A 15,287-nucleotide genomic window follows, 5' to 3' on the forward strand; every position below is an offset into this window, starting at 1 on the left:
TTTCCCTCTGCTCCCAACTGACCAGCCCCAGGGGAGAGCTTGTGTCAGGGCTCTCACAGAGCCCCGAACTTGTCGTGGGTTAATGTGGTTGGGTTCACATTGAAGTGAGCTGAATCCATTGTATATATACATAGATATATATATTTATATATATAAAGAGCACGTTTTGTTTCACATGACATTTAACCGGAGAAACGGAGATTGGTTTATATATAGCAAACTAGATATTTATATATTCCCATCTTCAAATCACTGCCTCTCTTGCAAACTCTCTCTCACTGTTAGATGCTGCCTGGGTTTTGGGATGGGCTGTTCAGTGTGCTTTTTGGTGTTCTGGTGCTCCAGACTGGAGAGAGGTCTGCTACAAATACCTCAAGTCTAATGAACTCCACCAGTGACTTTCTTCCTCTTTGGTGTCCATGGGGATGCCGATGTGATGCAGATCCTGAGATAGCCTTGTTGGGTTGATGTATTCCTACAGACTTGCCTCTTTTGTCTTCCTCTCTCCTCCACCCGCCTTCAGCAAACAGCCAACATGGGGCCATGAGGGAGCTGGAGGCCCAGACCGAAGGTGGAAGGAGAACAGGGGGGCAGGACGCCGGCGTGAGGCTTGACCGTGACAAAGCTGATGTTTGCCTGCTTTGAACTTATAAATAATGTTATGTTTTGCAGAGATTGCAGCTTTAATAAGTAATTTAAACAAAGAGTATTAGGAGGAGAGCGAATCCACATTTAATTCAATTAGCATTGTTGTCCAGTGCCATTAATTATGCCCAGACTTGTGATGTGTTTCACAGCAGTTGATACACTTGAGCTTTGTCTGTGCTGGGGTTGAGTGAGGACAAGTATGTCCACTGCTGGAGAATCCAGCCTTTGTGCTTTGCAAAAACCTTCAAATTTGGTATCTGACAGTAGCCTGGAGAGAGCAGTAGCCTGAATAGCCTGAATTGCAATCTGCTGAACAAAGGGTATCTCTGGGAGAATGAGGATTCGATGTGCATGTTTTCAGTGTTTTTGAAGACGGACTGTTTCAGTGGAAGTAATCATCTCCTGCAATTTTGTATTATTTCCAGGCTGGTTTAAATTGTTTCAGAGGCAGAGAATAAAGAACTTTGTTTACTGCTTTAAAGTAGGATGTCTGATTCTCCTGGGGGAGGTTATTCTTTTATTAAAAAAGATATAAAGTAGCTGCTTTGATGGAAATATAACTCTAGGAATTGAAATGGTGATGATTATAGAAGCTGTAGTATTCTAATGCAAAATAAGCCCTAGGAGATATGTGCCCTAAATGGTAAATCATTCTGTTTTTTAACAAAACAAAAATTACTGTTATTTTATGATTCTTATTTTACAAGGTCTTTAGCTGTTTCATCTGCACTTAACTTTTACAGGCTGGGGATAAATTGATTGTTGTTTTGCTTTTTAAATAGCTTGTCTTTTTAAAACCATGGTGGAAATGCAAGCACAGATCAACAGGATGGGATTCATTTTGTACTAAAAAAAGCAGGGAGAAAAGCCGTAATTCCCGACACAGCATGCATTAACTGGCTTGGAATCTGTTCTTGTAATTTAGTGGTGTTTTGTAATCTTCTTGGAAGGAGCCAAGGGTTATTAGATTATTATTTGAAAGGGATCTCATGGATAACGCTTGGCAATTTGGGGGGGATATATCACAGAATGGTTGGGGTTGGAAGGGACTTTCGGAGATGATCCAGTCCAACCCCTGCCAGAACAAGGTCACCCAGAGCAAGTTGGACATGATTGTGTCCAGACAGGGTTTGAATGTCTCCAGAGAAGGAGACTCCACACCCTCTCTGGGCAGCCTCTTCCAGGGCTCTGCCACCCTCAAAGAAGTTTTTCCTGATGTTGAGTTGGAATTTCCCGTGTTCCAGTTTGTGCCCATTGCCCCTTGTCCTGTCGCTGAGCACCACTGGGAAGATTTTGGCCCCATCCTCTTGCCACCTGCCCTTTAGATACTGGTAAACATTGATGAGGTCCTCTCTGTCTGCTCTTCTCTAGCTGAACAGCCCCAGGTCTCAGCCTTTCCTCATCAGAGAGCTGCTCCAGTCCCTTGAAATCACCTTGAAATGTGTGTTTATTGCAGGAGCGCTCCTGTGGGGAGTGGGGATTCCTCAGTGGCCCTGACCAGCTTCATGTGGGGCTTCCACCTACAGACCTGGGAGCTTTACTTAAGCTCAGCCCATGCATGGGCCATGTTGGAGACTGCCTGTCTCCAGCTGGGCCATAGCCATACCCAGCTCTGGACCCTGCTGATCCAAACCCAGCCTTGTCCTGGTGGGGCTGCCTGGCTGTCACTGGACCCCATCCTGACCAGCCTCCCTCATCACCCTGTACTGCCTCTTGGTTGGGCCTGGCCACCATCTCGGGTCTCTCCTGCTTGGGGTGCTGTGGGAGTGGACCCCATCCCAGCCATCCCCTCAGTGCCATGTCCCTCGGGGAGCTAATGGCCCCTGGTGCTCCCTGGCACCGTTCCTCTCCTTCGGCCTGTGGTGCCTGGAGTGTTTCAGCAGGAGGAGGGAGACAACCTGCAGGAGCTGTCAAGGATCCCAGTGGTTGCCTCTTGAAGAGGACTGGAAAGAAGCTCCCTTTAGGTTTGGTCTCCCCAGTACACTGATGGCAGTGATTGCTGTGGCATGGTGCATCCTCCTCTGCTGGGGAATATCCTCTGGCTTGACAGGATGGGAAGGACCATGGGGCCTTGGCCAGGGTGGTAGGAAAAGAGGAACTGTCTGCTTGCTCTGCTTTGAAAGCCCTCGTAATGTAAAGTAAGGAGTGTGTGTTATTCTAAACTGGGATTGCCTACCTCCAGCAGGCAGGGAACTCCTGGTAGGGTTGTTCATTGGTGTGTCATGTTCCAGCTCTGGCAACTTGTGTTTCCCTGTGAACAATGAGGCTTACCTGCCTCTGTTTGGAATCTGAGATGCTGAAATGTATTTAGCAAAAGAGCATCTTAAAAACTGGCTTAGAAGCTGAGCACAGAGGAAGGTGGTTGAAAGAGCTATGTGTCCCAGTTTCTGCAATTTGTGATGACCTAAAATCCTTAATGATGGAAACTAAAAATGGATAACAAAACCTTTGCATCTTTTCTACATGAATGTTAGCTCATGACAACTCCAAGTTAGCAATGTGAAGAAAGTGCTGGTTTTGGAGATCAAAAAAACACCTCCTTAAACTGATTCAGGGAAGAGTAAACTAGATGACGTGCTGTCCTCTCCGTTCCCGTGCTCCCCTCAGCAGCTCCCATGACACGAAGGGAGACACAAGAAGATGGGTCTGGTTACTTGTCTGTGTTGGGTTATCTGCCTTGAACTTTGCAAGCTTTTATTCTTTCTAATGCTTAAGACAGTCTCTTGCTAACAATAGTTTTTTCTTGTAGGAATGCAGATCTGTGCTATATCACCCTACATCTCCATTTTAGAAGCAGCCAGAGGATAAAAACTAGCACAGTGCTCATTTAAAGTCAATATGCTCTAGTTTGCAATTTGCTCATATTTAAGCGCCCAGCTTTAAAGGTTTCCTTTGCCCACAGGCAGTCTGAATACAAAGGGAGACTTTATTTTTTTCATAAAGAAAAAGTTTTGCAAAAGCTCAAAAAGCAAAATATTTCTTTCTACCTTCCATCTCCTCAGAATTATTATCATGAAACAGAATTTGCCTCTGAAGAATCTGAAGGGGAGGAGAAAGACGTAAATTCCTGCAGTCATCTCAAGATGCAGCTGGAAATGAGGGTGATGGATGAGATGTGTGTATGTATGTGCGTGTGTGAGAGGAGTGAGAAGGTCCCACCTTGAGCAGTTAAGGGTGATGGATGAGATGTGTGTATGTGTGTGTGTGGGAGGAGTGAGAAGGTCCCACCTTGAGCAGTTTTGGCATCTTGGAGATGACGAGGAGGTTTACAGGGACAAGGTGTAATGGAAAGAATCTCTCCATGTAGCTGGTTTCTTTGCTGTTGGCAAGGCTGGGGTTGCACAAAGATGAATAGAAGTTCTGAGTCTTTACTGTAGTGCAACGTGGTGTAAATTCCTCTGTTTAGAGGGGAGCTTTATTGTGGGGTGGGGAAAAGGGAGTTGCAGGTAGAATGTGGTATCTTCAAGAAAAATGTGAAGGGATTAATGTATTTGTGCCAGGAGCTAGTTTTCCTTCTGAAGCTGACACCTGAACCATAAAGGATGCAGTGTGTATCGTAAGTTATTGGCCATAATGATTAAGTACTGCAGGGTGGAAGGAGGGATCTTCTCTAGGATTTGAGAAGCCTTATTCTCATTGATTGATTCTGCAGCCTGAGTTGTTCTATGGTTTCCGAAGCTGTGGGTGGAAGACCCAGCCTGACACCTGAACCGTAAAGGATGCAGTGTGTATCGTAAGTTATTGGCCATAATGATTAAGTACTGCAGGGTGGAAGGAGGGATCTTCTCTAGGATTTGAGAAGCCTTATTCTCATTGATTGATTCTGCAGCCTGAGTTGTTCTATGGTTTCAGTAGAAATGGGAGTAGTGCCGGGTTATATCACCTCTGGTGGTCCAGCATGCGTTATCTTTGAAGGCTGTCCATGTTTGAAGCTGACACCTGAACCATAAAGGATGCAGTGTGTATCGTAAGTTATTGGCCATAATGATTAAGTACTGCAGGGTGGAAGGAGGGATCTTCTCTAGGATTTGAGAAGCCTTATTCTCATTGATTGATTCTGCAGCCTGAGTTGTTCTATGGTTTCAGTAGAAATGGGAGTAGTGCCGGGTTATATCACCTCTGGTGGTCCAGCATGCGTTATCTTTGAAGGCTGTCCATGTTGCATTTTGACCGAGATGATTGCCTGAGGCTTATTGTCACGGTCTGGGTTAATACTGGCGCTTACCTGAAAGTGAAAGCGGCTTCCTTACTGAGGGTCCAGAATGCCAGAATACAGCTGTAAATAAAGGAGCCTGAGCAGGGGCATCTCAGCGCATTTCAAAGGGAATTACAGATCACACAAGGATTAAATGACACTTTTCCCTGTGGAGCTTAATGAGACCCGAGTACCCTGCTCCGGCTCAGAAGCAGAAGGTCACTTGGAGGGATACTGTCCTGCAGTGCTTGCACCAAACGTGGCACAGCAAAGGGGCCAATCCTTGGGATGAAATGAGATTTTTCTAAACAAAATGTTACAGAATAAAATGTTGTAGTTCCCTGGTGATGAAGCAACTCACAGGTAGAAAATGTTTAAACCTTGGTGTAACTAGACTCAACACGCGCATGGCAACAGTTTCATCCCAGGCATTTTGTTTTCCTGGGATGAGAAAAGGTCCACTGAATTTTCCCATGGTATTTTCTTTAGGGAAAGTGTGATCACTTACAGTTTAGGGCCTTGTGTCATTCCTTATCTTTTTTTTTTTTTTTTTTTTAAATGGGGGAAAAAAAGCGCGCGTGTGTCTGTATTCCTTAGTACAGGATGTCCTTTGTGTGCCTGTTTGACGAGATGTGCAAATAGAAGCCCTGCTTTGGCTTTGAGGCCTGTGTAGCCCCGTACCTTCAGGGCATATAATGAAATGAAAGTCTGTCATTTCATTTTACATAGTGGAGGATTCATAATGCTGGGGAAAAGTTTTATTTCTCAGTATGTAAGCCAGTTCTTTATTGGCCACTTGCTGTGAAACTTCTGAAATACATTCATCTGCCAAAGGGGAGCGTCTGTGATTTCTGTGCTGAGACACCGTTGCGAAAGAAAAAGGAAAGTTCAGGTGCTGGTGCTGGCGAGAGGCAGAAGCGTTCTCTTTGGGCACTATCCCTGCAAGAACCTGCCTTTGATCTACTTGCTTTCTGTTCAGTGTTTCTTTGGGTTGTCTAACTGTTATAAATTTTAAATAAGCTTATGGCCAGTTAGATCTTATGGACGTAGTGAAGGGAAGGTGTCAGAAGGGGTAGCATTTCATATAATTTAGCTATTAATCTCTAGCTATCTGCTCTTTTAAATTATGGTTGTTTTGGACGGTTTGAGAAAGGTGCCAGTTTAACAGTAGGTCTTGATGTTTTATAACCTTCTGTAGTCTGCAGCTGAGTGTATTTTATCCAATGGAAATAAACTTTTAATAGTGTGTAAGATCAACAGCTCTGAAAGCCAATGGTCCTGTTCAGTGCAGAAAAGAATGAATGTCCTTACAGACAGAAATGCCACTCCTACGCTGGGCTTTGGAGAGAAAGGCTAAAGCAGGTTTAAATATAAGGTAGTAGCCTGCTAGTCTGTAGTAGGCTGCCTATAAATATGAAGTGCTTGATATATGCTTCACGTGATTTCCATTTACTGAGCTGAGCTCAGCCATACCAGAGTGGCTGCAGCGTGCTTTTTCGAGGCAGTAAATACTTCTTTCTCTGAATCTCAGCTGGCAAGTTGTTGGGTAAAATGTGTTTTTTCAGTCGAGAAAGCTGAAATCAATAGAATAGTTCTACCATGATGGCAGAAGTGAAAACTTAATTTTTTTTTTTTTTTTCCCCTGCTTCTTTAGGAACAAAGCCCCAGTAACCAGACATCAATAGCAATGATGCAAGAGCCTCAAGAAATGGTGGAAGAGACAGTTACTGTGGAGGAAGACCCAGGCACTCCCACTTCCCATGTCTCTATTGTCACTTCTGAAGATGGAACCACCAGGAGAACTGAAACCAAGGTGAGAGGTTAATAACCCATGAGGAAAATGGCACAAGACCACCTAATCACAAAACAAAAATGGCAGGGAGTAGCGCAAGTGATGACAATGATGCTGTTGAAAACCACAGTGATCTGGAATGTTCTGTTTGCCAGAAGAGCCGAGTTCAGGGCTTTTCCAGTTTTGCCTCTATGTCCAGTTTGCTCTCTATCAGTTGTACTGATACAGCTCTTCATGGAGCTGTGAACTGAACAGGAGAAATTATTCAGGTTAACTAAACAAAAACACTGGAACCTCTTCCCATACTGTTTATTCTTCTAAGATTCACTTCATTTTACTTAAGCAGTTCAGTGTTGCCCTGCAAACGCATATGGTGGTAGGAGAATTAGATGGGTTGGTAGGGCTGGGAGTAAATTACTTTTGCAGCTGAGGAAAATGGGCTTGGAAATATGTCTTCAAATTAGTTACGATCTATAATAGCAATACGCGATTATGCGTTTGTCCTTTAGAACAAGAAACATACTATTTAAATAACACCACGGCATTTAAATTTCTCAACAATCTCATGAATGGAATTTTACACCTCATGGATGGGGGAATCTGGGTGTGTTCTCAAGTGACCTGTGCCTCAGGTTGGGCTGGATCACAGGTGTTGCACATGTTCTAATTCTCCTGATGTCGTCTTGTTCCCTTGTGTGAGATAATTTTATAGCCTCTGAGCAGGTGCTGTATGTTCCTGGCTGCCTTGCATGCTTTCGGGTACCACTGCAACATTAATACACCTTGTTATTTGGGTCTTGGAAATTGAGCTGAAATCTTCCTTTGGTTTTGGTCATGTGAAAAATTAAGGGCGATTCCCTTTTTAAAAAACTTCTAAACAGCATTGATTAAAAAAACCAAAAGAGACTGTCCAACTGCTTTCTGTGTTAAAAGGACTTGAACAGAGGTGACTCTATAAATCAGTGTTTGTTTTTACTGGGGTTCCAGAACTGCAGCCCTCTGAGATCTGTCCGGGACATCAGATGCTCAGGTTGGAGTAAATGAGCGTTGATTTCCTGAGGTCAGTGGGACTGCACACCTTGCTATAAACTGAGTAGCTGGTTTAATATTTGTTGCAGTTAAAAGATAAATATAACTGGTCTATTTTCTAGTTGTTGGAAGGAGATGAGTGTCTTAAAATAAAATAGAGAAACAAAACCCCCCACGTTTTGATTAGCTCTTCAATAATCCAATATATTTAGTCTGAGACTTACTTGAAAGAAATGCTGTTTTCTTTCTAGTGGCGGCAACAACAACTGTTATTTACAGGAAGGAAGTGATACAATTACAGTGGTGATGGACACCTTTGTGTATGCACTAATAGTAGTGCATAGTTTTAGGAGACTGTCAGCACAGCTATGCAGGGAATACAATGATAACTGTGACTGTAAAAATAGAGGCGAGGCCATGCAGGGGGCCCTAGATAACGGGACCCCAGGGAGTGAAATAGTTTGTCTGAAATAGTTGTGCACTGATAAGGCTGCGTGTTTGCCATAGCGTAGGAGGTGTGATTCCCTCCCCTGGGTGGTTGTACCTGCTGCTCTTCCCTCTTCCCACAGAAAGGGACAGTGGCAGCTCCAAAACAGGCATTGTATCTGCATGTGGGAAAAGAAGATTGGAGGACCAGGAACCCCAGAGCTGCTGTTCTGTTTCCAAGAGCAAGGCTGCTCCTGCTCCCAAGTTCATTCTGGGCACTGAAGTGTGTCTGGAATGGGGGGAGACTGTCTAGCTCTCTCAGACTGCATTTATGTTATTTCAAATAATGCTGCTGACTTCAGCTTGTATGCTGTTTGGAGGTGTTTCCTGGTACTTCATTGCTAAAAAGACAAACTCTTAAAAAAAAAAAACAAAAACAAAAAAACAAAAAAACACAAAAAACCCCAAACAAACAAAACTAAAAAAATGCAGTGGTTCTGAAATGTCCCAACACAGATGGAGCCGCCTCAGCCCTGGCTGTGGGAAGAGGTGCTATGGCTTTGCTGAGGTGCTGGTTGTCTCTGAAATGGTTTTGTTTTGACTTTTCCTTGCTGTGATAATATGGAATAGATTTAGCGGCTCTTGGATATGAATCTGAGCTCACGTTTTATTTTTTTATTAATCACATTGGTCTTCAGCTTGCTTTTTGTTTTGGTAGGGAATGTGAAAATGAAAACTGTTGTCACTGTGGTTTAGCAGCATCGGTTAGATGTCCTGGAGTTAATTGGCATTGACTTACTATCACTTCTAATAGGTATCAACATAGTGCTTTTATAGGTCAAACTATTATATGCGAGAGCCTTGCAGAGAAAATTAAGTTTCCTGGTATCTGTGCAGTGGCAAAATTGTGACCTTGCTGCTCAGCTGAGGACGATGAAGGAAAGCATTTCCGTGGGATGAGAGATGCAAACACATGCCTGCTGGGCATGCAGCGTGCAGCAGGAGGAGCTTTGTTGAGCCTAGGAACTGCTGTTCTGTGTCTGTGCTGGTTACCTCACAGATTCAATAAAAAAAAAAAAAAAATCCCCAACCCCCAAAAAGCAAACCTCCCCAAACCCATCAATCTGGCCTGGTTTTAGTGTGTGTGTACCTACCCGTGTACAGGAGCAACATTTCCTGTGGTGGGAATCCTCATGTCTGTTTTCAGTATTACCTAATCTGTTACTTAATAAAGATAATGTTTAAAATTGAGGTGGTTACACTGTTCATTAAACCTTAGGGGGTGTAGGTTTGTGCTCAGCTTTTTTTTGTTTACTTTGAGCGATCAGTTAGGGCAGTGCAACATACAACAAGGTTGTTATGCTCTACATGGTTGTGTGTGCTCTGGGCTGCTTTGAGGAGGGGTTGAGAACCTGTTTTTATTACCTGTGTAAGTAGAAGGCTCCACTGGACAGTGCCAGGCACAAGCTCCAGCGTATTTGTCTTGCAAAGAACGTGGCAGCACAAGATGCTTCCTCTGACAGAGTCAATAACACAGGTCATGGATTATTTTTTTTTTAAGAGCCAAAGAGACCACAGATGTTTTCCAAATGTATGCTTGCTTTGCTGGATAGCTTGTATGGGGATTAGTCAACCTAATGCCACTTAATATGCATTTTCGGATTCCTCAAAAGAAAATTGTCATTCATTTTTGCTAAATTATATGAACCTTTAGCTTGTAGCAGAGTGATGCCTCTGAATTTCCTCCTCTTGAACTGAAGCATAGCAAAAGCTGTAAAGGCAAATGCTCCTGTGTGCTGCTGTTCCTTTATTCCCCCTTTTGTTTCAAAACCGTAATTTATAGAGGTTATTCTCTTCCATAGTGTATTAAGTAAACAACCTTAATCCAGAAGCATTGACAATTTTTGCTGTGCTTTTCCCCACATCTTTGAAGATGCCTGTAACAGGGAAGCAGAAAGAAGGCATAATAGAATCTAATATTTGACATATTTTAAATAGAGAACATCTGCCTTTTGAAAATGAGATATTTCTGGGTAATTTTCCCCAAACTGTTATTCTCTTAGTCAGAACATCTGCCTTTTCAAAATGAGAGTAATTTTCCCCAAACTGTTATTCTCTTAGTGCTGTACTAAGTCCCTGCATAACATTCAGCGCACAGAAGATGTAGCAGATAATACTTCATTTCAACTTTATAATCTCTCTGGAAGCTGAATACCTGTCCTGGGGGAACAGTGAAAGTCACCTTGGGGAGAGGCTGCCGGTTCTCACCAGCCGGCTCCTGACGGGACCCATCGTGAGGGGCTGGGGAGAACCCCATAAAGCAAATGAGATGTGTGTGCTCTTGTGTTAATGTTTGCTTTTCCCTTTCTTCAGGCACCTTTTATTTTTATCTTTGAAATGCTAAAAGATCGGAGAGATTTAGGTCACTTTCATTCATTGAAAGTGACGGTTTATGATAACAAACCGTGAAACCAGCCTGTAGACAGAGTTGTTTCCCTTCCAGCCCATCCCTTTGCCTTGTGCTGTCTAATCCTCAGCAAGACCAACCCTTTCCCAACAGGATTGAGCTGCTGCTCCACCAGCCCTGGGGAGAGCTTGGGACTGGGGCTCCTGGGTTGGGGTGGTGCCAGGTACCCCGAGATGCTGTTCCTCAAAACTTTGCCGAAAATTGAAAGGAGTTAGGTAAAGCAGCAGGAATGGCTCTCAGCCAAAGTCGAAGGCCCTTTAGAAAATGTGAAACATTAAGGTTAAAATTGAAGGGGAGAAATTTGAGCTGTTGTTTTGAAAACCTACGGGGCGAGTTCTTACACAGCGTTTAATAGAGAGGTAATAGCTTCAGCCTGCTTGGGCTGATTAATTTTTACAGTCCGTAGTTCAAAAGTAGGCTCTCAGAAATGTCAGAATGCTTTTATCCTCATGTATTTCTTCTCATCTGTTTTGTGGTTTATGACATAGGGCTAAACATTTTTTTGAAGCTATCAGCTTTTATCACGTACTTAATTTATTAAAAAAAAAAGGCAAAACAAACTCAACCTCAATAACAAAATGGAAGGCAAAATTATAGGTACTGCATTTGACCATGATGAACTTGAACTGAAATCTCAGGACTGTCTGTCCCCCTCTCGGTACTGTGCACTCTGAGGATCTGTCTGTACCATCTGCATGTGCCTCCAGTAAGTCCAGTCGTTGGATATTTTCACGTTTGTTCTCCCGTCCTTCAGGGCAAATAGGAGGAGGAGGGACAGAAAAATACAGAAGCTGCTTCAAATGTGGGAATATTTCCTTTGCGTTCTGTTCACAAATGTATTTTCAGGAACAGAGCTGGTGAAAACATCGTAGTGAGGCCTGTGGGGGAATTATTTAACAAAATAATTGCTATCTGGGGGGAGAACAGTGGTAAGGTCAGTAAAACTGAAATCTAGTTGGGAGGAACAGCAATGAAAGTACCAACTCGCGATCTCGTGGGGTTTTGGTTGCAGAGGGCCTGAAAAAGTTGGTAAATTGGAACTTTTTCTACTGTGGTTGAAACCTTAATATAGTTTAAAGGGAATAAAGAATTGCAAGTATATTTTAAGCACACTCAGATAACCTCTTCATAGGGAAGTAGACTGAAGCTTTCGTCTGGTACTCTGTGGCATTGAAACAATTAAACACCTTTGATTTGTGATCAGGCTAAAAAACCTCTTTACACAGGTTTTTCTTTAGAGATGGAAAGCAAACAGGAAGTCAAATTACACTTTCTCAAAGTAACTTCTATCTCTGCGTTTTTCATTAGAGCATATCCTGTAGTGAGGAGTTGATGCTAAGAAATCCATCTCGAGATTGGGTGCATCTGGAGGATCAGGTGGCTCAGATAAGGGTCTGCTAGGACTCCTGCTCGGAATAGCTTCCTTCTCCCAGGCTAATGCATCAGTATTAAAGAAACCACAAAAATGTTGGGGGAGAAGATTACTGTGCTGTCAGCTGCTCAAGGCTGCCTGTGTTCTTTTAAGGAATATAAATGAAACATTCCCTTGAGCTGGATTTCCTGAAATAAAGATTGTTTGGTTTGTTGGGTTGGGGTTTTTTGGCTTGGAAACCTAATAAATAGACTTTCCTCTGTTGCTGGCTAATTGCTTCCAAAAAGCTTCCCTTTATTGTCCTGTAGGCAGCAAAGTCTGTTTATCACATGATAAATCTTCTCTCCCAGTGCCTGCCCCTGACAAATGAGGCATGAGTGCAAATACTCCCTCTCTCAAAATAAAAAAAAGGCTCGGTTTGATTCCCTCACCATAACACCTTTCGCATTATTGGATGCTTTTATGCTGTGAGAAATGTGTACTTTAATGCTTGGGTGAAATGTTCCTTTTTATGCGTCTGACAAGGGGGTTTTGATTGTCCTGATTCTTTCCACGCGTGAATGGGGGCAGCGTTTGGAAAATGATAGAGGTGAAGATGTGCTGACAGTGTAAACTTGCTGTTATGTGTGCTGGCTGACACTCAGGGTGTCTCTCTGACTAGCCACAGCCTTTGGTAACTTGTCTGTGCTATTCTCAAAGACAGAATATAAGGCAAATTGGGAAAAAATTGCAAATTAATCTCCTGCGTTCTGTGTTGGTCATATTAAAAAAAAATTTAAAAATCTCTGTAAATACTCTGTAGAGTACCAGAGCACAGTGGAAATCTCATTAATGTAACTGGTAAGTCACAAATTATCTAAGAATCGATTTTTTGAAGGGTTCTAAAACTCTGCTTTGTCTTTTCTGTGTGAGTATTGTACACAGTTGTCCTTGCCATAACACTCGTGTGTTGTGTTCCATCCTCCTGTTTGACAATAACAGTGATTCTCCAAAAACCTCTAAACCCTCAGAAATGAGGAAGAGCCCCGAGGTAGGAATGTGGGAGGACTGAGAGCAGCAGTGCCTCCCTGCAAAGCCCTTGTCTGAGGATCCTGCAGGTTAAAGCTTGTTCCTCCTTCCGTGCTGTTCTGCAGCCAGACAGGGTTTATTAGGGATCTTGCACTGTCTGATCTTGACAACTTTATGAAGCACCACACATGACAAACCGTGCGTGCCTGGCAACGTGGGTCTTGAAAAGCAAAGCTCGGAGTTAGATTTAAAATATCTGGCTCCTGGTGAATAGTGCTGCAATAAAGGGCTTTGTGAGGTGATGTGAGTGCTCTTCTTGGCACCCAGAAAGCTGCCTCTTTGTTCCTTCCTGGGCAAAAGTATCACTTTCTGATTCATCAAATTGCTGAAACTCCACTTTCCTTCCTGCTGTTCCCTGTACTGGTTCCCACATTCCCGAACCCAAGCACTTTGCACCCAGTTTTGCCATTGCTTTGCAAAACTCACATGTTTCAGGCCTGAGAAATGATGCTTTTTCTGCTCGTAGAAGATCACTTATGAACATTACTTTGAATAAAAGGTCTGTTCCAGGCCTCAGCAGGGGAATTGGGGCTGTGTTGCCTGTGTGTACCCCCTTTACAAAGAGGGGCTCCCAGCCACCCCGGCTCCTCTTCTCCTCGGGACACACTGCCCCGGTCTGTGACTGCCCTGGCTGTAGTCGTGTTGAGAATGGGCTGAAAAGTACAAGTATTGTGCACAGGTCATAAGCAGAAACAGCTGTAGGAATCTATGTCATGAAACGAATGTTTAGTTTCTAGTTTCCTTTAGTTATTAAAATGTGTGCTTTTAAAAAAAGAGAGAAAATATTTGGAGGCACGGAAGCACATTCACTTGCTAAGGAGAATCCCTTTGGATTGCTGAGGAGAATTTCCAGCTCTGGCCCAAACGAGATCCTGAGGTCGTGTTGGTACCTGGCTGTGCTTTATTCAGCATCATCGTGATGCTGTTTAATTGCGCTGTTGGTGGAGAGCTGTTTGTGCTGCTTTCAGTCTTGCAGGATTTCATTACTTCATTAGGCTGAAGTATCATCTGCTCACAGATGTCTCTAGGAAAAGAAATGCTGTTTGGGTGAATTTTTTTTTCTATTTGGGGTTTCTGTGTGGAAACATCTGGCTACAGGACATGTCTGGAGCCGCTTCAAGAGATGTACTCTAATTATTTTGTTTTAGCAGGAGCTTGGCTAATCTGGTGCAAATCTAAATGTTTAAATCAGAGGTTATAGGTCAAAATATCCATTTGGACTCTAGAGCCACTGAAGGATCCAGAAATACATGTTATAGTTACTGTTTCTCTTGATGTACATGTTTCATTCCGTGGCTTATATGAAAAGTGTCATTTACTGATGCTTATTTACTTCTGTAATACTTTAGGAACCCAAAAGTTCTGATAATTTTGTGTGTGTGTGTCCCTGTGTGTAGCGCTCTCAGGGGGGTTGATTCTCCTGCTCACCTTTGTAGGTGTCTTGTTTTGTTGTTTGGCTAAAAGGCAGCATTTGCTAGGGTTAGGGTAACTTTTGTAGGTTAAGTGGCTTTATAAGGGTTAGGGTAGCCGAGAGTAGGTTGGCTTCTGCTGGACTTCATATTCTCCCCAAAACAGCTTTTGCTGATCACTCTGGAAGACAGTACAGAAGCTGATGGACACCAGATACCAACACAAACAGAAGTTCCTTTGCTGGTTTGTAATAGTAGTGGCTTTTGTCCGGCACTGTCTTACACAGATTGCCAGGCCTTTCCCATGAAGGCAAAACGTTCTTGGGAACTCTTGAGGAGTCTTTGTTCTTACCCTTTAGCAAGAAACCCTGGACACAAGAGCCCTCTGGACACTCAGCGTTTCCAGTTTTCCAGTTTTTGTCAGTTATATGCAATAGTCTAATTCTATGTATGTCGAAATGAAATGTGATTTATTGGAAGGAAAGACAAAGATCTATTTGTGTGCAGATTTTTCTGTAATGTTTTAAACAAGCTTGCCTCACCCAGTATGTTTAGGGTAATTGTGGTTGCAAAAGCTGCGTGGAGTTACTCTATTCATTATTGCAAATTTGTTAGTCACTAAAATAATGCAGTGACACAACCTGTTGGGCTTGTATGAGGATGGTTATAAGGATATCTTAGAAGAGAAAGTGGTTGTGCTGTCTAAAAGCTAGAAGCCTGAAACTTTTCTGTTTGACATCATGATTTCTTAAATATCACTGCCAAATCTGAGCTCCATCAAGTTACATGGGTACAAACTTGGTCCAGATCAGGCAGACACGTGTAACTGTATTTCTGTCAAACTAGAGAATGTGATGGGATATTTATCCTTATTTTGTGGG

The 15,287-nt window shown here is 43.0% G+C and overlaps 1 protein-coding gene across 4 annotated transcripts in view; it reads left to right on the forward strand.

The window, feature by feature from the left end:
• ARVCF (armadillo repeat gene deleted in velocardiofacial syndrome) overlaps positions 1–15,287 on the forward strand; it is a 249,277-nt gene that overhangs the window by 155,648 nt on the left and 78,342 nt on the right. For all 4 annotated transcript variants that reach the window (XM_014943992.1, XM_014943993.1, XM_014943994.1 and 1 more), the window contains one exon: positions 6,498–6,656. In XM_014943992.1, coding sequence (XP_014799478.1) covers positions 6,498–6,656 — 159 coding nt within the window. The remainder of the gene's footprint in view (positions 1–6,497; positions 6,657–15,287) is intronic.

The sequence above is a fragment of the Calidris pugnax genome, unplaced genomic scaffold (genome assembly GCF_001431845.1).
Source record: "Calidris pugnax isolate Ruff unplaced genomic scaffold, ASM143184v1 scaffold138, whole genome shotgun sequence".
Lineage (NCBI taxonomy): Eukaryota > Metazoa > Chordata > Aves > Charadriiformes > Scolopacidae > Calidris > Calidris pugnax.